General features: G+C 47.7%; 1 protein-coding gene across 2 annotated transcripts in view; it reads left to right on the top strand.

Annotated features, from left to right (window-relative positions):
- The first annotated feature begins 4,566 nt into the window (after positions 1-4,566).
- MALL (mal, T cell differentiation protein like) overlaps positions 4,567-24,241 on the top strand; it is a 33,839-nt gene continuing 14,164 nt past the window's right edge. The window contains exon 1 of one of the 2 annotated variants that reach the window (XM_003277713.3): positions 4,567-5,456. In XM_003277713.3, the coding sequence (XP_003277761.1) occupies positions 5,352-5,456 (105 nt within the window). In that variant the 5' untranslated portion in view covers positions 4,567-5,351. The remainder of the gene's footprint in view (positions 5,457-24,241) is intronic. The other variant, XM_030827818.1, reaches the window with a different exon arrangement.

Genomic DNA, 24,241 nt, shown 5'->3' with positions numbered 1-24,241 from the left:
GGAAGGGAGAGACCCAGGGGTGTGGGCATTTCTGCCATTAAGAGACTCCACCTTCTCTTCAGTCAGTGGAATCTTTTTTTTTTTTTTTTTTTTTTTCCGAACAACAAAATCTCTGACTTTAAATGCCACTTACTGGCTTCCAAAACGGAAAAGGTTGTCAAGGAGCCAAAAACATCCTGGAAATGAGTCCTCCTGGGTCTGTCTCAAGGAGTGTGACTTTAGCAACTCACTGAATTAATTGTTAAGAGTCATGGTGGTGGGGGGCGGGCAGCAGCAGGGTGAACAGCAGGGCTTTGCTGAGTGACCACACATGTGGTGCCTACCTGCAAGGCCAGGGGGACTCACCACACCCGAACCATGGGAGGGCGGGCAGGGCAGGGAGTCTGAACGGTGAACTACGTGGCCCACTCCTCCCCACCCTCCCAACCTCTTAATTGGTTGAGTGTCATATCCATCACGTCTGCAGAGGTGAAAAATGTTGCAACTCGCGTGCCTGGGTGCTTGGAATGAAAGTCAAGGGGCAGAGGCAGATATTAAAGAGCAGGTATAGTCTCTGTCTTCAATGTTTATGATCTAATATGCAAGGCCAGAGCAACTCACATAAAACCAGTTGACATACATGACCCTGTGTACAAATGGAGCAAGTTTGACTTGCCAACCTGGTAGCAGCTGGGAAACTATCAGTTTAACAGAGGAAGCCAGCAGTGTCCTCTGCCAGTTGAGGGCTTTGTCAATTTACAGCATTATAGGATATCCTTTGCTGTGAACTGCCTCAGCTTCCTCTTGCATGAAGCATTCTAAGTTGGGAGGCTTTCTTGGGGTGTGGAGGTGATCAAAGACAGCTGTCACCTAGCTGCTGTGATCTGTTTCCTCAAAACAAAGAGGCAGAGAAAGAACCTTACTTAGGGCACTTTGCATCTAAGTGTTACAATTATCCATTCATCATTTATCAACAAGTGTTGAGCACCTGCCATGCTCCAGGCACAGCAGTGGGCTTTGAAGATACAGGACAGGCAAGATCTCTGTCCTTACAATGCATGAGGTGGACAGTAATCAGCCAAACACAAAAATTAATTCCAACGGTACTATGGTTGGGGCTGTTAGTGGCCCTGTGGCAGGCACGAAGTCAATGGTAAGTGTACAGGCGTTCCTTCCTATCCTCACTCTCCCTCTCCCAACCCCACTGTCTGTTGTTGGGGACCATTTAGATTCAAATACATTTTCAGATGAAGCCCTCACTATTTGAACTCCCATATTTACTATCTGAAACTCAAGGACACATGGATTTGGTAATACTGTATCCCTCAAAACTCAAACTTGCTCTCTGAATTCTGATATTTGAATGCAGTAACCAAGTCAATTTGGATAAAGAAGGATGGGTATAAAGATAAGTGAATGGGCCAGGCACAGTTGCTCACACCTTTGGGAGGCCAAGGCAGGCAGGGTGCTTGAGCCCTGGCATGCAAGAGTAGCCTAGGCAACATGATAAGACCCCATCTATACAAAAATTAGCCAGGTATGGTGGTGCAGGTCTGTAGTTCCAGCTACTCAGGAGGCTGAGTTGGAGGATTACTTGAGCCCAGGAGGTTGAGCCTGCAGTGAGCTGTGATCATGCCACTGCACTCCAGCCTGGGCCACAAGGAAACCCTGTCTCAAAAAAATAGTAAGTGAATGGCAAGTGAAAGGCTATAGGCTATACTGTCTCATAGGCAGGAAAATGGAGGTTGAGTATGTTCTGCCCAGTGATGACTGATACTGAATGAGGAATGCAGGTCTGTGTGCAGCAATATAAAACAGAAATCATTAATGGAATACAGCTCACATTTGGGACTTTGATAGTGTGCCTGTCATTTAGCCCTTTTCTGATACTCTGTAAGACAGACTGGACCTTAACCTGCTCATTTGCATCTGACTTTGCCAGCAAAGATTAACTTTGCAGAACTTTGCCCTTTCAAAGAGGTCATTTTGGGGAATAAAAAGGTCTCCATGCTTTCTGAGCTCTTCTCCAGGTAGGAATCTCTGGATGACCCAGACATTATCCCATTGAGTCCTTCCTCTTTCCTGGCAACTGTTCTGTACTTGCCCAACTCCAGAGACACAAGAAGCCAGACTCAATTCTGCCTCATGGCTACGAACATTAATCACAGCGTCTTCCCGAGTCTATCAGTGTGTGCATTCTATCTACCCCATTTGAGAGTTAAAGAGACCTTGATTTGTAGAAATAATAGTTGCAATCTAGTTGTGTCTTCCAGGCGAGAGCCAATGGGACATGTGTGTTCTTGCAGCAGGAAAGGGGAGAGCTCTGCTCCTATTTCTACAGTGGGAGGCTACTGTAGTGGATATCTGGTGTTTCTGCTGCCCAGCCTCCATATACTTCTCTCTTGGTAACATCACCTCCACCTTGAGTGGCATTGTTCAAGTCACTGGATGAAGCCTCACCCGAAGCCATTATTACCTCTCAGCTTCTCACTTCCTAAGGTAATAAGTTCCTTTCATCACTAAAGCCGGTTGGAATGGGTTTTTCTAACTTTTGTTATTGAAAGAATCCCAATGGATACAACTGTCTATTCTTTCCCCCAGGTATCTCTGGATTTCTTCTGGCCTGTCTCTTATTTTTCATGCAACTAGTAAATGGTTTCTGAAATATAGACAAAGCAATTTCTTAGTGGGAAAAGAGTTTAATAAAGAGGAGTCAAAAAAAGAGATAAGCAGTTGTCTCCAAAGTCTTTACGACTGTTTTCATGACTGTTTCAATCATTCAAAAACATTTATTGAGTACCTTTTGTGTATCAGACAGTATTCAAGATGGTGGACATGGCTGTGGTTCACCACATGAACAAAGTTTTGGTTCTCCTTAAGCCCACATCCTAGAGAGGGACAGGGGCAGGGAGACAAACAATAGGCAAATTAATAAATCGGGGAAATCTTGGGTAGTGAAAAGTGCTTGCAGAGTTAAGCAGGATGTTGCTATTTGGGCTCTGGTCAAGCAGAGAAGGATACTCCTCCTCTTCCTTTCACGAAATGCAATTAACAGCCCTGGACAGAATGCATGGAGAAGGTAACTGAAGATTCTAGGAAAAAAAAAGGAGCAGGAATATTTGGGAAGGAAACCAGAATTCAAAACACTACTAAGCTGTTGGTGAGTTTCCCATTTTCTTTCCTCTGGTACCTCTCAGCCGGTGTCAGAGACCACCTGAAACCCAGAACTGTACACAGGATGCAGACAAAGACATCTCCAAAAGAATCCATGTTTCTGGTCTGAGGAATGGGAAAGAGAGCCCCAAAGAGTCAGAGAGAGTGTAGAAAATCTCTGTTTTTTGTTTGTTTGTTTGTTTATTCTTTCCTTCCTTAGCCCTGGGCAATCTCGTGACAGTGGTGGTGGCAATGGAAGTAGCAGCCAGGCAGGTACCTGGAACTCTGGGAAAGGGGAACCTTTGTCTCTGACCAGAGGAACCATGATCCTAAAAGCATGGGGGGGAATAATTTTCACCTTTGTGTTTTTCTCTCTCTCTCTCTCTCTCTCACACACACACACACACACACACACACTGCTTTGGTCCCGAAGACAGACCCAGTTACAAGAAGTGCACAGCAGAGAAGGAAAATGAAAACCCTGGTCTTTAGCCAGAGGACCAAGGCATATCTTCATTTCTTAACATACTAATTGTTTCCGAAGGTGGAAGTGACTCAGGGCCTCTCAACTTAAGAGACTAAGGGGTTATGGGTTGTATTATTTTCTCCATTTCATAAATATGAGCCTAAGAAGGTTGTTTTTCTTCTTACTTAAGCTTTTCCTACTATGCCATGTTGTCCATGGGCAAGTCAAAGGTATCCTACAGCCTGTAAGAGTGGCACAGTGCTTATTTGCAACCTTTAAGAGAGGTGGCAAGATGTGGGATTCATGGAGAAATCCCTCCTTTGCTTGGATTAATCCTGTAAACAAGGTGGTGTAGGTAAGACTGGGGTTGGCAGGTGGGATTAGGGTCTCCCTTACTTCCTAGTTTCCATAGCCTGGGAAAAAGGGATGATCAGTCTGGTTTGAGATCCACTGGGGGGTTCATTGCCTTTCTTTGCAATGCCTTTACTCTTAGCTTCATTTGTCCAAACTCCTCTCTCCCTTGGCTCTCCCCAGACCAGGCAAAGGCCAAGCTGGCTGGTCTCCCCACCTGTGGCCCTGAGGGCAGGACCTGGAATTCACCATTTCTGCTAATGAGATCAGCACATGGCCTCTTCTAATTATTCCAGCCCTCACGCAATCTTCCCCACATGCTCTCCACACCAGGGAGCAGCAGGGGGCAGGAAGAAGGGACCCCAACCCCGAGCATCCTGAGCAGACTCAGGGTGGGTCGGGAAAATGAAGGTTCGCCAATTCAAAGGTGGAGGGGAAAATGGTTCAGCCTTTGGGACTTGTGTTTGGTGTGAAAGGAGTTGCTTGCCTCTGGGTCACAGCCCTGCATTCAGCTCCCCTACTTGCCTGGGAGTCAGGAAGAAACTTCTTGGCCTCAAGCCCAGTTAGGGGCAAGGCACTGGCTGGAAGGAAGGCCAGGGAAGGAAGGAGGTTGTCCGCTAGAGGCAGCAGCCAGCCAGCCCAGCCCTTCTCTGGTGCCTGCTGGTGTGGTCCTCTCCCAGAGAGTGGGGTGCCTTCATCTGCCCCATGAGGAAAAGAAGAGTGGAGGACCATGGAAAGGAATCCAGAAAGAGAAGGAAACACCAAGTCCCAGGGGCATGAGCTGGAAGGGAGGGCTGCTCCTCCCAGGGGAGGCTGGGGACTGAGAGCTGCCCCCAAGAGTGGAAAAGGAGGGAGCTGGGCAAGACCCAGCATTGTTAGTAACCAGCTCTGTGGCCTTGACTTGACCTCACTGATTCTCAGTCTCCTCACTCGGAAAAGGGCAAAACAGCCACGTGCAGGCCGTGGTGGGCACCTGGGCTGTCTGCAGATAGCTTGGCTCATTGTTGGTCCTCAATACACAGCCCTCGTAGCCAAGCAGCTTGAGCCTACACTCTGGGCCCAGGGGAGTGGCTGTCGCTGGCATCCCCTGGAATACCATGCTCCAGGAGTCAAAGATTCCTTAGTTGGAAAGGTCTAGAAAGAGACTCCCGCTCTGCTGCCTCCTGCACCAGCGCTGGGCCCCCCGCTGGCCAGGCAGAGCCATTCGATGCCGCTGGGCCGCTCACTGAGGATCTGTTGGCTGCAGCGAGTGGAAGGACCTGCTCGGCTGGAACGTTTTTTTTTTTTTTTTTTTTTTTTTCCCCTCCCAGGCGACGTCCAATGGGTGTGTCGGGCAGGAGGTGATATTTGACAGGCTGCGCGCGGGAGAGCTGCCGCGGAGCGCCCAGCAGGGGCTGACAGCATGGCCTCGCGCGACCCTCCCGTCACCAGCTACGCCCCGTCCGACGTGCCCTCGGGGGTCGCTCTGCTCCTCACCATCCCTTTCGCCTTCTTCCTGCCCGAGCTGGTGAGTGCGGCACCCCCCGGCCACCTGCAGAGAGGGAGGGGGAAACCGGCCTCGGACCCAGACCGGACCGCGCCGAGAGACAGGGGAGCAAGCATAGGGGCTGCGGTGGCTGCCAGTCTCCCACCGGGCGCACAGCGGGGTGCAGCTGTACTCAAGAGGCAGATCCCACTCTGTGCCCCGTCTTATGCCGCCAAGGGGGTTCCTCCTTCCAAAACAAAACCCACTTGAGTGTGGAGGCCTGGGGGGACGTTGCTAAAATATCCAGGATTCCCGGGAAGATGTTGGAAATGAATTTTAATTACATGGCTTCTTTTGTCCAACTATTTGTGCCTTTCAGGTTTGAAGTGAGGAGACTGTGTTTCCCTCTGAGAGCAGGTCTTCCAGTGTTTTCTTAATTGTCATGTCTGCTGACTTTGAAATTTGACTTTTGTGGGGTCTCCCACACAAGGTAGCTATGGCAACATCTGCCATAAAACAGTCGTTTGAGGCACCCTGGTTGCAAATGAGAACCTGTCGCTGTGTTACTCTCTGGGGTGCCCTACGACTGAGTCGTGGCCCTGATCCCTGGGGATCCTGCCTGCTTCCATCTGCAGAGCTGTGCGTATGCAGTGTTCCACACTGCACAAGTCCCCTCTGAACTGGCTGGCACCACATCCTCTTCACGGAGGAGCACACTCAAGTCTGGGGTCCAATCAAGGCAAAGAAGTGTTTTCTTTTTCCAGCACCTTCTGAAATATCTAGCTTGTGGGTGATATTTTCTTACCTGCCCTGAATTTGGCAGTGCTGTCCCTGAGCAGGGGGGAAAAGATAGAAAGTGGATCTACTTTTAAATCGGACGTGACCAACCCCTCTCATTCTCATCATCTGCCTGCAAAGTTGGGCCCGATCAAGCCACTTTTAGGCAAACTGGCTAACGGGTGGCCACTGATGGCAACCAGAAAGAGAACCAGGCAGTGTGGGCCCAGGATCTGAGTGGCTCCAGCTGGAACCCCACCTAAGAGGCAGGTTTCTGCCAAGGCTACCATCCCCAGCACAGCGTGGGCATCCTGCCAGACTGATGGCATAACCGTGCTCTGATGAGTCCTACGTGCCAGGCCCTGGGTGTGCCCCTCACCTTGGAGCAGCTGCATGGGTGACCGGGGTACTGGTTGACTCTGCCTCTTTTTATTGAGCCTGTGGTTCATGTCAGTCCTGCAAGCCCCTGGTGACAGGGCACTGCCTCCTGGTGGTTTCCTGTCTGCCGGGGAGAGACTCCTGAGCATTTCCTCCCAACAATTGGATGGTGGCCTCAGCAAGGAGGGACCATCTGAACTCTCCAGGCCAAGGAGGGGTCCAGGCCTGCCACTAAGAGTTGGACCTCAAAGAACAGGCATTTGCAGGCTGGGGGGAAAGAGAGGGAAAGGCCTAGAGGCCAGGGGAGAAGTCCTGGAAGGAGGCTAGAGGCACGGAGTTTCTGGAATCAGGACAGTACCCAGGGTGAGAACCGTGAGAGGTCATGGTGGCCCCACCTGTCCTGCTCCTGCCAGTGAAACTCCTGGAAGAGCAAAGTGCACGCTTGTGTTGGGCTCTGGGGCCTTACGTGTTGTGGGGGGTGAGGGGCTCAATGACAATCAAAATTGACATTGGCCCAATTTTCTTCATTTATTTGTATTGTTAAGTAACGTGAGATTTACAGTAAAGCTGCAATAATAGTAGAGAAAGTTCTGTGTACTCTTCCCTCAGCTGCCGGTAATGCCTGCATCTTCCATGGTACAACTCTTGAAATCGGGAAACTAACACTGATACTGTGCTATCAAGTACTCTATAAACCTTACTCCAGTTTTGCTAATTTCCTCACTAATGTCCTTTTTCTGGTCCAGGATCCCACATGGCACTTAGTTGTCATATCTCCTTCATCTCCTTTAATCTGGGAAAATCTGGGTCCTTATTTTGACACTTCTGAAGAGTACTGATTAGTTTTTTTTCTTTTTTTCTGCTTTTGAAAAATTTATTTTTCCATAAATTATTGGAGTACAGGTGGTATTTGGTTACATGAGTAAGTTCTTTAGTGGTGATTCGTAAGATTTTGGTGCACTCATCATCCATGTATACACTGCACTATATTTGTAGTCTTTTTTTTTTTTTTTTTTTTTTTTGAGACGGAGTCTCGCTGTCGCCCAGGCTGGAGTGCAGTGGCGCGATCTTGGCTCACTGCAAGCCCCACCTCCCAGGTTCATGCCATTCTCCTGCCTCAGCCTCCCGAGTAGCTGCGACTACAGGTGCATGCCACCAGGCCCAGTTAATTTTTTTTTGTATTTTTAGTAGAGATGGGGTTTCACTGTGTTAGCCAGGATGGTCTCGATCTCCTGACCTGGTGATCCGCCTGCCTCAGCCTCCCAAAGTGCTGAGATTACAGGCGTGAGCCACCACGCCCGGCCCATATTTGTAATCTTTTATCCCTCACCCCTCTCCCACTCTTCCCCCCAAGTCCCCAAAGTCCATTGTATCATTCTTATGCCTTTGTGTCCTTATAGCTTAGCTCCTACATATCAGTGAGAACATATGATGTTTGGTTTTCCATTCCTGAGTTACATCACTTAGAATAATAGTCTCCAAGCTCATCCAGGTCACTGTGAATGCTGTTAATTCATTCCTTTTTGTGGCTGTATAGTATTCCATTATATATATATATATATCTCACAGTTTCTTTATCTACCCAATGATTGATGGGCATTTGGGTTGGTTACACAATTTCCCAATTGTGAATTGTGCTGCTATAAACATGTGTGCAAGTATCTTTTTTGAATAATGACTTCTTTTCCTCTGGATTGATACCAAGTAATGTGATTGCTGCATCAAATGGTAGTTCTACTTTTAGTTCTTTAAGGAAACTCCACACTGTTTTCCATAGTGGATGTACTAGTTTACATTCCCACCAGAAGGGTAGAAGTGTTTCCTGTTCACCACATCCACACCAACATCTATTGTTCTTTGATTTTTTCATTATGGCCATTCTTGCAGGAGTAAGGTAGCATCACAATGTGGTTTTAATTTCCATTTCCCTGATCATTAGTGATGTTGAGCATTTTTTCATATGTTTGTTGGCCATTTGTATATCTTCTTTTGAGAATTGTCTATTCATGTCCTTGGCCCACTTTTTGATGGGATTTTTTTTTTCTTACTGATTTGTTTGACTTCCTTGTAGATTCCAAATATTAGCCCTTTGTCAGATGTATAGATTGTGAAGATTTTCTCTCACTCTGTGGGTTATGTGTTTACTCTGCTGTCTGTTCCTTTTGCTGTGCAAAAGCTCTGTAGTTTGATTAGGTCCCAGCTATTTATCTTTGTTTTTATTGCATTTGCTCTTGGGTTCTTGGTCATGAAATCCTTGCCTAAGCCAATGTCTAGAAGGGTTTTGCCAACGTTATCCTCTAGAATTTTTGTAATTTCAGGCCTTAAGTTTAAGTGCTTAATCCATCTTGAGTTGATTTTTGTATAAGGTGAGAGATGAGGATCCAGTTTCAATCCCCTACATGTGGGTAGCCAGTTATCCCAGCACCATTTATTGAAAAGGATGTCCTTTCCCCACGTTATGTTTTTGTTTGCTTTGTCAAAGATCAGTTGGCTGTAAGTATTTGGGTTTATTTCTGGGTTCTCTATTCTGTTCCATTGGTCTATGTGCCTACTTTTATACCAGTATCATGCTGTTTTGGTGACTATGGCCTTATAGTATAGTTTGAAATCAGGTAGTGTGATGCCTCCAGATTTGTTCTTTTTGCTTAGTCTTGCTTTGGCTATGTGGGCTCTTTTTTCTTCCATATGAATTTTAGAATTTTTTTTTCTAATTCTGTGAAGAATGATGGTGGTATTCTGATGAGGATTGCATTGAATTTGTAGACTGCTTTTGGCAGTATGGTAATTTTCACAATATTGATTCTACCCATCCATGAGCATGAGATGTGTTTCCATTTGTTTGTGTTGTCTGTGATTTCCTTCAGCATTGTTTTATAGTGTTCCTTGTAGAGGTCTTTCAACTTATTTGTTAGGTATATTCCTAAGTATTTTATTATTACTATTATTATTTTTTGCAGCTATCATGAAAGGGGTTGAGCTCTTGATTTGATTCTGTGCTTGGTCACTGTTGGTGTATAGAAAAGCTACTGATTTGTGTACACTAATCTTGTATCCAGAAACTTTTGCTGAATTCTTTTATCAGTTCTAGGAGCTTTCTGGAAGAGTCCTTAGAGTTTTCAAGTTAAACGATCATATCATCAGCGAACAGTGACCATTTGACTTCCTCTTTACTGATTTGGATGCCCTTTATTTCTTTCTCTTGTCTGATTACTCTGGCTAGGACTTCCAGTACTACGTTGAAGAGGAGTGGCGAGAGTGGGCATCCTTGTCTTATTCCAGTTCTCAGAGGGAATGCTTTCAACTTTTCACCATTCAGTATTACGTTGGCTGTGGGTTTGTCATAGATGGCTTTTATTACATTAAGGTATGTCCCTCATATGCCAATTTTGCTGAGAGTTTTGACAATAAAGCGATGCTGGATTTTGTCAAATGCTTTTTCTGCATCTATTGAAATGATCATGTGATTTTTGTTTTAAATCGTTTATGTGGTGTATCACATTTATTGACTTGCGTATGTTAAACCATCCTTGTATCTCTGGTATGAAACTCACTTGATCATAGTAGATTATCTTTTTGATACATTGTTGGATTCAGTTAGCTAGTATTTTGTTAAGGATTTTAGCATCTATGTTCATCAAAGATATCAGTCTGTAGTTTTCTTTTTTGGTTATGTCCTTTCCTGGTTTTGATATTAGGGTGATGCTGGCTTCATAGAATGAATTAGGGAGGGTTCCTTCATTCTCTATCTTGTGGAATAATATCAAAAGGATTGGTACCAATTCTTCTTTGAATGTCTGGTAGAATTTTGGTGCGAATCCATCTGTTCTTGGACTTTTTTTTTTGGTAATTTTTAAATTACCGTTTCAATCTTGCAGCTTGTTATTGATCTGTTTAGTGTATCTAATTCTTCCTGATTTAAGCTAGGAGGGTTGTATTTTTCTAGGAATTTATCCATCTCCTCTAGGTTTTCTAGTTTATGTGCATAAAGATGTTCCTAGTAGCCTTGAATGATCTTTTGTATTTTGGTGATGTCAGTTGTAATATCTCCTGTTTCATTTCTTAGTGAGGTTATTTGGATATTCTCTCTTCTTTCCTTGGTTAATCTTGCTAATGGTCTATTAATTTTATTTATCTTTTCAAAGAACCAGCTTTTTATTTCATTTATCTTTTATGGGTTTTTTTGTTTCAATTTCATTTAGTTCTGCTCTGATCTTGGTTATTTCCTTTCTTCTGCCGGGTTTGGGTTTGGTTTGTTCTTGTTTCTCTAGTTCCTTGAGGTGTGACCTTAGATTGTCTGTTTGTGCTCTTTCAGACTTTTTGATGTAGGTGTTTAGGGCTATGAACTTTCCTCTTAACACTGTCTTTGCTATATACCAGAGGTTTTGATAAGTTGTGTCATTATTGTCATTCAGTTTGAAGAATTTTTAAATTTCCATCTTGATTTTGTTTTTGACTCAATGCTTTCAGAAGCAGGTTATTTAATTTCCATGTATTTGAATGGTTTTGAAGGTTCCTTTTGGAGTTGATTTCCAGTTTTATTCTACTGTGGTCTGACAGAGTGCTTGACATAATTTCAATTTTCTTAAATTTATCAAGTCTCGTTTCATGGTCTATCATACGGTCTATCTTGGAGAAAGTTCCACGTGCTGTTATACAGAATGTGTATTCTGCAGTTGTTGGATGAAATGTTCTGTCAGTTGTAATATCTCCTGTTTCATTTCTGTTAAGTCCATTTGTTCCAAGGTAGTTTAAATCCATTGTTTCTTCATTGACTTTCTGTCATCATGGCCTGTCTAGTGCTGTCAGTGGAGTATGGAAGTCCCCCACTATTATTGTGTTGCTGTCTATCTCATTTCTTAGGTCTATTAGTAATTGTTTTATAAATTTGGGAGCTCCAATGTTAGGAGCATATATGTTTAGTATTGTGAAATTTTTCTGTTGGACAAGGCCTTTTACCATTATATACTGTCCCCTCTTTGTCTCTTTTAACTGATAATGCTTTAAAGTTTGTTTTATCTGATATAAGAATAGCTACCCTTGCTCACTTTTGGTGTCCATTTGCATGAAATGCCTTTTTCTACCCTTTTACTTTAAGTTTATTTGAGTCCTTATGTGTTAGGTGAGTCTCCTGAAGGCAGCAGATAGTTGGTTGGTGAGTTCTTATCCATTCTGCAGTTTTGTATCTTTTCAGTGGATCATTTAGGCCATTTACATTCAATGTTAGTATTGGAATGTGAGGTACCATTGCATTCATCATGCTCTTTGTTGCCTGTCTACTTTGGTTTTGTTTTTGTTTTTTAACTTGTATTTTTGTTTTATAGGTCCTTTGTGATTTATGCTTTAAAGAGGTTCTGTTTTGATGTGTTTCTAGGATTTGTTTCAAGATTTAGAGCTTCTTTTAGCAGTTATCGTAGTGGTGGTTTGGTAATGGCAAATTCTCTCAGCATTTGTTTGTCTGAAAATGACTATATCTTTCCTCCATATATAATGCTTAGTTTTGCTAAATATAAAATTCTCAGCTGATAATTGTTTTGTTTGAGGAGGCTGAAGATAAGTCCCCAGTCTCTTCTAGGTTGTAGGGTTTCTGCTGAGAAATCTGCTGCTAATCTGATAGCTTTTCCTCTATAGATTACCTGGTGCTTTTGTCTCACAGCTGTTAAGAGCCTTTTCTTCATCCTAACTTTGGATAACCTGATGACAATGTGCCTAGGCAAAGATCTTTTTGTGATGAATTTCCCAGGTGTTCTTTGTGCTTCTTGTATTTGGCTGTCTAGGTCTCTCACAAGGTCGGGAAAGTTTTCCTTGATCATTCCTCCAAATATGTATTCCAGGCTTTTAGAATTCTCTTCTTCCTCAGGTACACCAATTATTCTTAGGCTTGGTTGTTTAACATAAACCCAGACTTCTTGGAGGCTTTGCTCGTATTTTCCTTTTTTTTCTTTGTCTTTGTTGGATTGGGTTAACAATAACAAAGACCTTGTCTTTGAGCTCTGAATTTCTTTCTTCCACTTGTTAAATTCTATTGCTGAGACTTCCCAGAGTATTTCACATTTCTAAAAGTGTGTCCAAAGTTTCCTGAATTTTGACTGTTTTTTCTTTAAGCTATCTATTTCCATGAATATTTCTCCCTTCACTTCTTGTATCATTTTTTGGACTTCCTTTGCATTGGGCTTCACCTTTTTCTGGTCCCTCCCTGATTAGCTTAATAACTAATCTCTTGAATTCTTTTTCAGGTGAAGCAGGGATTTCTTCTTGGCTTGGATCCATTACTGGTGAACTAGTGTGATTTTGGGGGTATTGAAGAGCCTTGTTTTGTCATATTACCAGGGCTGGTTTTCTGGTCCCTTCTCATTTGCGTAGGCTCTGTCAGAGTGAAGGTCTAGGGCTGAAGGCTGTTCAGATTCTTTTGTCCTACAAGGTGTTCCCTTGATGTAGTATTCTTCCCCTTTTCTTATGGATGTGGCTTCCTGTGAGACAAACTGCAGTGATTGTTGTCTCTCTTCTGGATCTAGCCACCCAGCGAATTTACCTGGCTCCGGGCTGGTACTCCGGATTGTCTGCACAGAGTACTGTGATGTGGACTGTCTATGGGTCTCTCAGCCCTCGATACCAGTGCCTGTTCTGGTGGAGGTGGCAGAGGGTGCAGTGGACTCTGTAAGGGTCCTTAGCTTTGGTGGTTTAATGGTCTATTTTTGTGCTGGTTGGCCCCCTGCCAGGAGGTGACACTTTCCAAAAAGCAACAGCTGTAGTAGTACGGAGAGGGACCAGTGGGGGGTGGAGCCCTAGAACTCCCAAGATTATATGCCCTTTGTCTTCCACCAGAGTGGATAGGGAAGGACCATCAGATGGGGGCAGAGCTAGGCATGTCTGAGCTCAGACTCTCCTTGGGTGGGTCTTGCTGTTGCTGCTGTGAGGGGTGGAGGTGAGATTCCCAAGTTACTGGAGTTGTGCACTTAGGAAGATTATGGCTGCCTCTGCTGAGTCATGCAGGTTGTCAGGGAAGTGGGGGAAAGCTGGCAGTCACAGGCCTCACCCAGCTTCCACACAAACCAAATGGCTGGTCTCACTCCCTGTGTACCCCCCAGCAGCCCCAAGTCTGTTTCTAGGCAGAGGGCAAGATGGGTTTGAAAACTTGCCCAAGGATATCCTCCTCCCAAAGCAAGAGAAAAGGGCTTTAGTTCTTCCCCTGCCTGTAAAGTCTGCACACTCGATTCGTGACCTCCCCTGAGTTCTGGCCAGGAGGCATCTCTCCCCATTCAAATTGTTACAAAGCTCAGCTAGAGAAGTCCTTCCCCCTGCTCCTCTGGCCACCCTCCCGATGAATCCCTGTGGTGCCAGGCAGGAATGGGCTGCTTGGGGACCCAGTGAGCTCCCAGGGCCTTTCTGCTGCTTCCTCTATCCCTATATTTTGCTTGGCTCTCCAACTTGACTCAGCGCCAGGTAAAGTTGGAAACTTCTCTTGCAAACAGACCTTCAGCTTCTCCAGTGGGGGGTGTGTTTGGAAGAGGAGGCTCTCCCTTTCCTACTTCCTCATTTGGGGCACTCACAGTATTTGGGGTGTCTCCCGGGTCCTGCAGGAACAGACTGCTTCCTTCAGAGGGTCTGTGGGTCCTCTCAGGATTGCTGGTCTGTTTTTGCAGTCGATCTGTAGCTAAAATTCACAGTGCAAGCCTCGCATGCTATTCTGTCCGGAGCTGTAATCTAATCCTGCCTCCCATCCGCCAGGATCCCCTCTGCCTTCTGATTAGTTATTTTTGTACAATGTCTTTTAATTTGATCTTCTCTGATGTTTACTCATTATAACTTCATTTAAATTCAGGAGTAATCCTATTCATTATTGAAAACTGAGAAAGTTCAGAAATAAATATGATCCATATGTGTGCACATACTCATATATGTGTACACACCTATTTAATGGGGTTATTCTGTACCTGCTGTTCTGTACCTGGTTTTCCCTTAAATAAGCATTCCTAGCATGGAGCTAGAATCACGTGTGCCTTATACCTGGGGTGAGGAATGGGAGGTAAATGGGAGAGAGGGAGAATGTTGAGGTGGGTGGGTGATTCTGATCCCATTGAACAGAAGACACACTGGCTGGAGAGGCAAGTACAGAATCAGTTTAGCACAGGCCCCTCTTCTGCCTTGGTCTCCTGGGGGTGCAGCTGCTGCTGCCCACTGGGGCTGACCCCAGAGCACCAGGCCTTGGGGGCCCAGCAGATTCTGTCTCAGGGCCTAAAATCTCACGGACAGGCCTGTTTTTCTAAGGATGTGAGTACAGAGAGTGGGTTGTAAAACCAGGCCAGCAAAGGGACAAAGAACTCGAAATCCAGTAATGGGATTCTGATGCTATCCACGGTGGGGGCAACCCAGGGAGGACCTTTCCCTCTAGCTGCTGCTGACGAGATATCCTTGAGAGCAGGCCCGTGGGGCAGACTTTCCATATGAACAAGAGGCCAGATGTGCCAGGAAAGCATAGTCAGATGGGCTCACACAAGGCCCCGGCTCCTCCCCCAGCTTCCCTAGGCCCTAAGCCACCCTGCTAGCCAGGCCGGATCCCCTGTTTCTTGGTGATGACAGGCAGGGATGGGCCAGGCCCTGGGGAGTCTGCAGTTTCTCTACCACCTCTGCTCCCCTGAGCTTGCTCTCATGGATCATTGCCTAAAATGGTTTATTTTCAAGTCTTTGCCAGTAAAGTTCACATTTTTAAACTTATTTTGTAGTAATTATAGATTCATAGGAAGTTGCAACGATAGTTCAGAGAGGCCTCCTGTCCCCGTCCCCAGCTTCCCCTGGCGGCTGCATCTTTCCTAACAGTAGTACAGTATCAGAGCCCAGAAGCTGCCCTTGGTACTTGGGGGGCTCCACTTTTCTCACATGTGTAGATTCAGGGAATCACCACTGCATCAAGGCACAGGGCTGCCACTCACCACAAAGAGCTCCCCCGTGCTACCCTTTCAGTGTGCACCCCCTACCCTGCCCTCCCTTGCCCCCTCCTGAACAAACCCCTGAAAACCACAAATTTCATTCCTACAATTTTGTTATTTCCAGAAAGTTATATAAATAAATGAAATCACACAGTATATGGGTGTTTGAGGTTGGCTTCTTCCACTCAGTCTAGTGCTCTTGAGCACCATCCAAGCTGCGGCCTCTGTCAATAGCTCCTTCCCTCTTACTGCTAAGTAGCGTTCCGTGGTCTGGCTTTGCCGTCATTTGTTTAACCATTCGCCTATTGAGAAACAGTTTGCCTGTTTCCAGTTCTTGGCTGTTCCAAATAAAGCTGCTGTGAAAACTTGTGTGCAGGCTTCTGTGTGGGGGTAATGCTCAGTTCTCCAGGGAAAATGCCCCTGTATGATTGCTGGGTGGTGTAGTAAATGTACACTTTATTAAGGAACTGACAAACTATTTTCCAGAGTGGCTGGAGAATAACTTCTGCGTTTTACATCCCCACTAGAGACTGATGAAACTTTATCAGTAAAGTTCATGTTTTATGTAGTTTACTGGTGAATTTAGATTTCTTATTTAAAGACAATATTAATTTTGAAACATAATCTCCAAATGCAAAAAAGGTTTGAATGGGTGAATTTTAAGATGAGAACAGACATCCATTTATTTTCTCTCTCCTTCATGTAGCAAGTGTGTGTGCCTCTGGGGAGCCTGGGGTGGGTGCGGCTCACACCCCTGCCCTGCTCTGGAGCCAGCTGTCTGCGGGTGCTGGGGGCCGATCATGCCATTACCTGTAGAATGCAAGGTGACTCATCAGCTTTTTTATAAGCTGAAGGGTGGAAGCTGCAAGCTCACCCAGGTGACTGTGAACAAGGAAATGCTTTATGAATATGACTCCAATAAATTATTTTAACTGTCAACCTTGTCACTAGTTGACTTATGAGATTTTTGACTAGTTTAAAACAAACAGCTAAGATTTCTAGAGGTTCAGAAAGTTAAAAGGGGAGACCATGCAAACTGTTTGTTTGATGTTAGATGTTTTCCTTTCAGCTGCTTAACTCGCCAGCACATTAGTCAGAGAGAAATCCTCTGAGCCCTTAGAGGTTCATCCCGAGCTCTTCCAGTTCGGCGAGTTCGTTGTATGTCTTACCCAAATGGCCAGTACCACCTTCATTCCAACCTGCTGCTGCTTCTACTCTGTTTATATGGAAGAGCCTGTCGGAAACTCACTGAAGCCAGGGGCCTCCCGGGAGCCCCCTAGGGCCAACTCTGTGTGGACTGAAAGTGACTGGATGGGGCTGGGAGAAGAAATTAGGGCTCCTCTTAGGCCGGACCTTAGGGCAGGCATCTTCCTCTTCCTTCTAACTGTGCCTTAGAAGTTGAGTTTTCCAGTAGGAGAAATCATCTCCCTTGCTTTCCTCTGCTCCCCCGTCAGTTCTCCATACTTCCAGGAGCAGCAAAGTTAACTCAATTTACCCCAGTTTATTTTATAATTTTCTTTTCATGCTTCAGCCTTTCTGTCTCTGTCCCTCTCTTCATTCCCCTCACTGCCATGTGGCCTCTTCCTGTCCTTGGTCCGGCTCCCACAGGGAAGCACCCTTCTGTTCTCCTGCAGGACATGGGAGCCACCAACCTCTGTGCCCATGGGACCATGGGGTCCCATTGGAATAATGGCCGAGGATGTCCCCTGGAAGACAAGGACGGGAGAACATGAGGAAAGGGAAGGCCTTGGGCTGGGGAAGAGCAAGGCCTCCCAGGAGAGAAGATGAAAAGGGCCATGGGACAGGAGTTCGATGTGAACCTCCCCACACTGCCTGTGGCCACCTTGGCCTTCCTGCCCCTTGGCCAGGCCCAGCCCCTACTCTGGGAGGCCACTGTGTATTCAGGTTCAGTAAAATAGAGTCAGTCAGGATGGGGCCTAAAGTCTGGCTCTGCTTCTTCATTGCTGTGAGACCCTGGGCAGGTTACTTAATCACTCTGAGCTGCAGTTTCATCAATAATGGAAAGAGAAACAATAAATAGAAACAAGGATCCTATAAGACAGCTGTGGGGTTTGAATGTGGACGTCATAGGAAATGTCAGGACATGGTGAGTGAGTGCTCCATAATGCCAGCCCATACTACTTTAGCGTTGGCGGTCATTGGACCTCTTACTAGAAAGTGCATTGTAAGACAAGTAACAATTGTAAGTCAACAAGTGTTTATTGAAACACTACTGCCACTCTAGCCCCATGCTCTGCTCTTAGGGGCATACAAAAATAAGACAGTCATTGAGGGGATAAGGTAAGGCATGAGCCTCTCTTAAAGGAGTGGTGCAACTAACACACTGAAGATGCAACGAGCACTCCAGGACAGGAGACAGGTGAAAGGCAGGGGCTGCACAGCCACAGCTGCCCAGAGGCCCTGACAGCCAGTTGGTGTCGGGACAAGATGATTCAAGGAGGAGCTTGACATTCTTAAAGGGCTTGGATTGATGGGTGACACATTTTCTTCTTCAGATTAGGACTGCCTAGGACCAGGAAATTAACAAATATATAAAGTCAGGGTACAAGAAAGACTTAAATCCCCCACTTAAATTCCAAGTATTCATTCAAGCTGAGCACCTACTCTCTCTCTGCCAAGCACTGGCGATACAAAATTAAACAAGACAAACATGGCCTCTGCCTATGGAGCCTGATGCTTAATGAGGGCGATAGAGAACAGCCAAGGAAATCTGTAAAGGCGCCGTGCCTGTCACGGTCCAGTAGGAAACAGAAACCAAGATAGGTGCTTCACACGGAGGGGATTCAATACAAGGACTTGTTGACACAGTTGTTGGAAGGCTGGATGAACAGAAACGGGCCACTGAACAATCCAGAGAATAACAAGTGCTCACAGTGCCTGCTGCCCACCCCCAGAATCAGGGACAGAGGGGCAGCGAGGCTGATGCTCAAACCTATAGATGAAGCTGTCTCTGCCTTGCCAGGGCTCAAGCCAGTGTGGGGGTGCTGGGAGACAGTGGTCACCCCAAAGAAAGGGCACTGGGACCCTCATCTCCAGCTGCTGCTGCTGATTCTGGAGAGACAATGGCAAGACTTGGAAAAGGCAGCAGGAAGCCCCCACTTCTCTCCTAACATCCCAGCCTCCCTCCAAGTCCTCCCCTGCCAGAACCTAGCAAGGAATCAGCCACCGAGGGAGCCCACACCACACAGCAAAGAGACGCTGGGAACCACCTGGCCTGGCCCCGCATCCCTGGCCACTCCGGCCCCTGTCTGAACTTCCAGCCCTGGTCTTTCCCTGGCCGTCCAGCAGGACCATGAGCAGCCGTCCCTGAACCAGTGATCTCTCTCAACTCGGCCAAGACAAACAACCAAGCACACTGTCAGAAGGCCAGCCCACCCGGAGGGGTCCACAGCATTGACGGCTGCCCTGAAGGAGCCACCGGCTGCTGGCATGGAGCCTAACAGAGAGGCCCCGGGCAGTCTGACCCACTGGACCCAGGGCGAGCCCCAGACAAGGAGCCTTGCCAGTAGAAGTGCTGGCTCTCTCCGCCATTCCCAGGAGCTTTCTCCCCAGAGAACCTTCCCCTGGGCAGGGCAGATCTGTGGGAGTCAGGAGAGGCTTCTAGAGTGTTGTCCAGATTGGCAACACTCAGGGCAAAGGGCCCTAGTGCGGAGGAGCTCGAGGACCCTGGCCTTTGCCGCCTCATCTCTTTCCAGCCCCTCCCCTGCCTTGTCCATCCCTGCCAGCCAGCTCCTAGCCTTGGGCCCTCTTTGCCTCCTGAAGAGACCAGCCTCTCCCTCAGTCACCACCTGGTCAGGGTCCCCCATCTCAGCCAGAATGGATGGCTGCTCAGGCCCCACACAGGCCCCACCCCATTGGACAGGGCCAGCCCTTATACCACGTTCCACAGCACTAGCTCCCTGTGGCACCACTTCCTGTCCCCTGGCCACAAACTGTCCCTAGAAGATACCAGCGGGATCCCAGAGTACAGCCTCAGTGGGATCCCCATCCAGAGGGGCCAAATATCATGGGTCTGGGACTCCAGATCTTCAGACCTCTTTCAAAGAAGGCTGGATTCTTTGAGCTTTGCTTTTTCACCTCGGCACTATTCACAGATTCCCCCCACCAACCTCTCCCCAGCACTGCCCATCTGGACTCTCTCTCTGCCCCAGTGATGTTGGGGGAGGCATGGAGGGGGATGTGAATTAATTTGAGCACCGTCCTCTCTGACAGCACATATTTTAGTAGTGTGTCCTATGTACCAGGGCAGTGGGGCATCTCAGGATGACAAGGGGTGCCGGTGGGGTCAGGGAGGAGGCAGGGTGGTGGGAAAAGGCTTCCCGGGGAATCCTGAGGGCAGGTTGCTCCCTACCCTACTGGGAGAATTTCTGGGGCCTGGGAGGTGATGGAGCAGGAAATAGGTGAGGATGAAACAAATACACGTCTGTCACCATTTGGTTCAGGCTCCTGGCAGGAATGCCAGTCTGTGGCTGGGCCACAATGGAAGGCCCAGAAGGTAGCAGGCGGTGCCACCTTCATGGGCATCTGTCCCAGGAAGCTGAGGCTGTGAGCAGCTAGTGAGTGGTGTGTCCAGCAACCCCCTCCTCCTTTCTCAAGTGAGTCAGTGACATGTACCAAGCACTTGCTTTATGCCAGGCTCCGTGCTTTACTCCAGGGACAGACCTCAGGGCACAGTCCTGCCTGCAGGAGCTCAGAGTTCCAACAGGAGGCAGGGAAGAGACAAAGAGAGACAACAAAAGTGGAGAGTGACCCTAAGGGAGGTATGCTGGGGGGCTTGGTAGTCAAGGGTGGCTTCCTGGAGGAGGTGACATGGTCTGGTCCCTGCCTTTCAGGGTCTGGTCATAGATAGACTGGGGATCAGCTGGGGAGAGCCAAGCAGGCAATCCATCAACCAGTACTAAGTGACCCGGTGCCTAATGAAGGGCAGGTTATTAGTCACAAAAAGTCTGTGGGCTCCTGAGGAGAAAGGAGGGTGTGGGGACTTCCCCTGAGCCTGAGTCCAGGGATCATCAGGCAACTTCTTGGGGGGCACATGGGCAGGAACATGAAGTTAATCAATGTACGGGGACCAAACAGGGAGAGTGAGAAAGAGGACACTGGGGCAGAGGGCCAGGGAGAGTGGGGAAGCCCAGCCACGGGGCCGCAGCGGGAGCAGGATGCCTTCCCCTTGCTGCTTTACAGCATTTCTGTGTTTTCTAAGGTACACAGGTAGACAAAAGGGAAAATATGCCCCCCCAAATGCTGTGTTTAATTTTGTCCTCTTCCTTGTTTTTAAGAGACAAGAAGAAAAAGGGCTTTAGACTTTGGATGGAAAAGAATGTTCTAATTAGTCAGTTTTATGTGACATTGTAAATCTGTGCTGTTTGGTCAGTAAAAAGTGAAGGCAGTCAGTCTGAATGGGCGGAAGTGGTGCTGGGCGAGGAGGAAGCAGGACTGGGGATGCCTGGCCCTGACTCAGGGCCCCTCCCAGACTGCACTTCCTGCCACTCTGGTGTGCCCATCCCAGAGAGGCCGGGCGCACTGCCAGCCCCCTTCTGTGAGTGCTTATGAGTACCAAGGACGCCCTTACATGACTCGCTCAGCCAGGAGCAGCTGCGGGCACGAGTTCCCACCAGTGCTGGATGGAAGTTCCTGCCAACACTGTTATCCAGTGGGAGATGAGACCTGGCCTTCACTGGAGGCCTTAGGAGCCTGGGCTGGCAATTTCCTGCTAGCCTTAAAGCCACAGAAAAAGAAAATTCTCCCTCCATGAGTCAGGATGCAGTGACTCAGGGTTTGGAAGTGTGCTAGGTTGAACTGCGGAGTGTGGAACTTTTGTGCAATGCTACTTGTTTTCAGGGTGCTCTTGGGGTGCTGGAGACAGACCTGCCACGCCCCTATTGGGTAACTGAGGATGCCCCTCTGCCTTTTAAAGCCAGCATCCTCCTGTATTCAAAGCACAAAGGAGATAAGGACGGCTGCTCAGGCTTCATGAGGCTGCAGGGCCAGTGACAGGGGGTGGGAGCTGCCTCATGGGCTGTAAGCAGCACCCAGGTGGGCTCTGGGTCTCTGAGCCACCCACAGGGAGACTTGCAGTCAGGTGAACCCTGCCCAGGAGCACCCAGCACAGCCTGGCTGGGTCCCTGACCTCCAGCTGTGGCACTTGGGATACATGCGTGTGGAAGACCCTAGCTTTGGTACAGGGAGTTCCAGCCCCACAGGGGTAGGGCACTCCAGGGCTCCTCCCACTCTCCCGGACAACGAGCCTGTCATCTCACCACATTTCCCTTCACCTTCCTCAGCAGCTCCCACTCCCACCCAGACTCCCACATGGCCCTTCAGGCCCTGGGATGGGGCTCCTGCTGCAGCCGCCAGGCTGGGGCCTGTGCTGGGCTGTGGCCTACCCATGGGACAGTGCTGTGAAGGGGAGGAGTGGTCCAGGGGCGGGCAGGAAGGAAGGCACGCTGGAGCAAGGGTTTCCACAAACTCACCCACAGAAAGAGAGAGATTTCCATCACAACCTGGTACACTATAGGCGGGTGCGGGTGTGTGTGTAAGTGAAACAAAAGATCCAGGAAACAGTATTTCCCTTTCCTGTACACAATACGCTCCTATACTTTATATCCTAGTCTGCTTAAGTTCTCTTTTTTTTTTGGGGGGGCGGTGTACAGAGTCTTGCTCTGTCACCCAGGCTGGAGTACAGTGGTACAAGTATAGTTCACTGCAGCCTCGAACTCCTGAGCCCAAAGGATCCTCCCCGCACTCAGCCTTCCAAGTAGCTAGGACTACAGGTGTGCTCAGTTAATTTTTTGAAATGTTTTCTAGAGACAGGATCTCATTTTGTTGCCTAGGCTGGCCTCAAATGCCCAGCCTCAAGCAATCCTCCCACCTCAGCTTCCCAAAGTGCTGGGATTACAAGTGTGAGCCTTTATGCCCAGTTGGCTTCAGTTCTTAATGCTGGTTGATAATCCTCTAAATGGAGTCACAATCCATGAATGAGTCTCACTCATAGTTTGCCAGTCCCAGGGCTGGGGGAAGTGATGGAGGCTTGGGGAGCCCAGCATAAAGGCAGAGGGTGGGTGTCCTGAGTGTGGCCTTGGAGTCAGGGGAGGCAGTGGAGTGTTTGAAGAGAGGGTGAGGGGTTTGGGTGACCTGCACAGACTTGAACCCCAGGGACTCCTCAGCAGTGCTATGAAAGGGTTGTTGCCGGCTGGGACTGGCCTTAACAGAAGGGAAATGCACCATCTCGTGTCCTGCGATCTGGGTCAGCAGCTCGGTCATGTCATCTGGGATGTAGCTACTTTCAGCTTTCTCCTCCTCCATTTCATAGCTCCAGGTTCACCACTGCACAGTAATGGCCAGAGCAAGAAAGGGACCATTGTGCCCTGTGCCCCCTTCTTAGACACCGGGTAGACTTTCCCGCTGTCTCGTTGACCAGGACTAAGTCACGTATGTGTCGCTAGTAGGGAATGTGATGAGCCTAATGGCGTGGGCAGCGACATCCCCTTACTGGTGAGAGCCCAGTTGGGGAACTCACTCCACAAAAACCGTTTATAATGAGAGAACTCGCTCTGCAACAAGGCATTTGCTGCAGCATCATCTGTAACAGGAAAAAGCTAGAACACTCCACATACCCTGACTAGGGCCTAATTGAGTAAATGAGGTTTTATCAACTTGATGGAAGATAATTTTGACACTGAAAATACAGTGGACCCTCATAACTCCTGGATTCTGTATTTGCAAATTCACCCACTTGCTAAGATGTGTTTGTAACCCCCAAATTCATACACCTGGCGCTTTCACAGGCATTGACATGCTCAGAGCAGCGAAAAACTTGAGTTGCCAGACACGCGCACACGTTCCCAGCTGAGGTCAAGCAAGGTGACTCTCTGCCTTCCTGTTTGAGTTCTTGTGCTATAAGGTGTCCTTTTCGAGGTCCCCTTAGTGCTGCGTGTTCAGAAGCAAACTCCCACTCATTTTGTGTGAACAGAACCAAACTCCCAAGGGATGCTAAAGTGGCAGGAACACGTGCACATCTGTTTGACAGAGCTGTGACTCTTGAGGCATTTTGCATGGCAACTGCCTGATGGGGTCTGAAGCACAGCCCCGGGGTAGGCCTTGTCTTGTTTTTCCTTTTTTTTTGAGACAGGGTCTTTCTCTGTCACCTATGCTGAAGTGCAGTGGCACAATCAAGGCTGTCTGCCTCCCGGGCTCAAGTGATCCTCCCATCTCAGCCCCCTGAGTAGCTGGGACTACAGGCATGTGCCACCATGTCTGGCTAATGTTTGTATTTTTTTAGAGACAGGGTTTTGCCATGTTGCCCAGGCTGCTTTTGAACACTTGGGCTCAAGTGATCCCCACGTTGGCCTCCCAAAGTGCTGGAATTACAGGTGTGAGCCACTGCACCCAGCTGTTTTTTCCTTTGAAGGGTGTGCATCGAAGAGCTACTTGGACACCCGTGTTCATAGCAGCATTATTCACAATAGCCAAAAGGTGGAAGCAACCCAAGTGTGTATAAGCAGATGAGTGGATAAACCAACTGTGACACACAGTTGGCAAACCTGGAATATTATTCGGCCCTGAAAAAGAAGGAAATTCTACACATGCTACCACACAGATGAACTTTGAGGACATTATGCTAAGCAAGAAAAGGCAGTCACAAAAAGACACATACGGCATGATTCCATTCGTATCAGGTACCCAGAGTAGACAGAAAGTAGAATGGTGGTTGCCAGGGACTGTGGGGAG

This window comes from Nomascus leucogenys, chromosome 14 (assembly GCF_006542625.1).
Source record: "Nomascus leucogenys isolate Asia chromosome 14, Asia_NLE_v1, whole genome shotgun sequence".
Lineage (NCBI taxonomy): Eukaryota > Metazoa > Chordata > Mammalia > Primates > Hylobatidae > Nomascus > Nomascus leucogenys.
The sequence above is the reverse complement of the archived record's forward strand: the minus strand, read 5'-3'. Positions and strand labels throughout refer to the sequence as shown.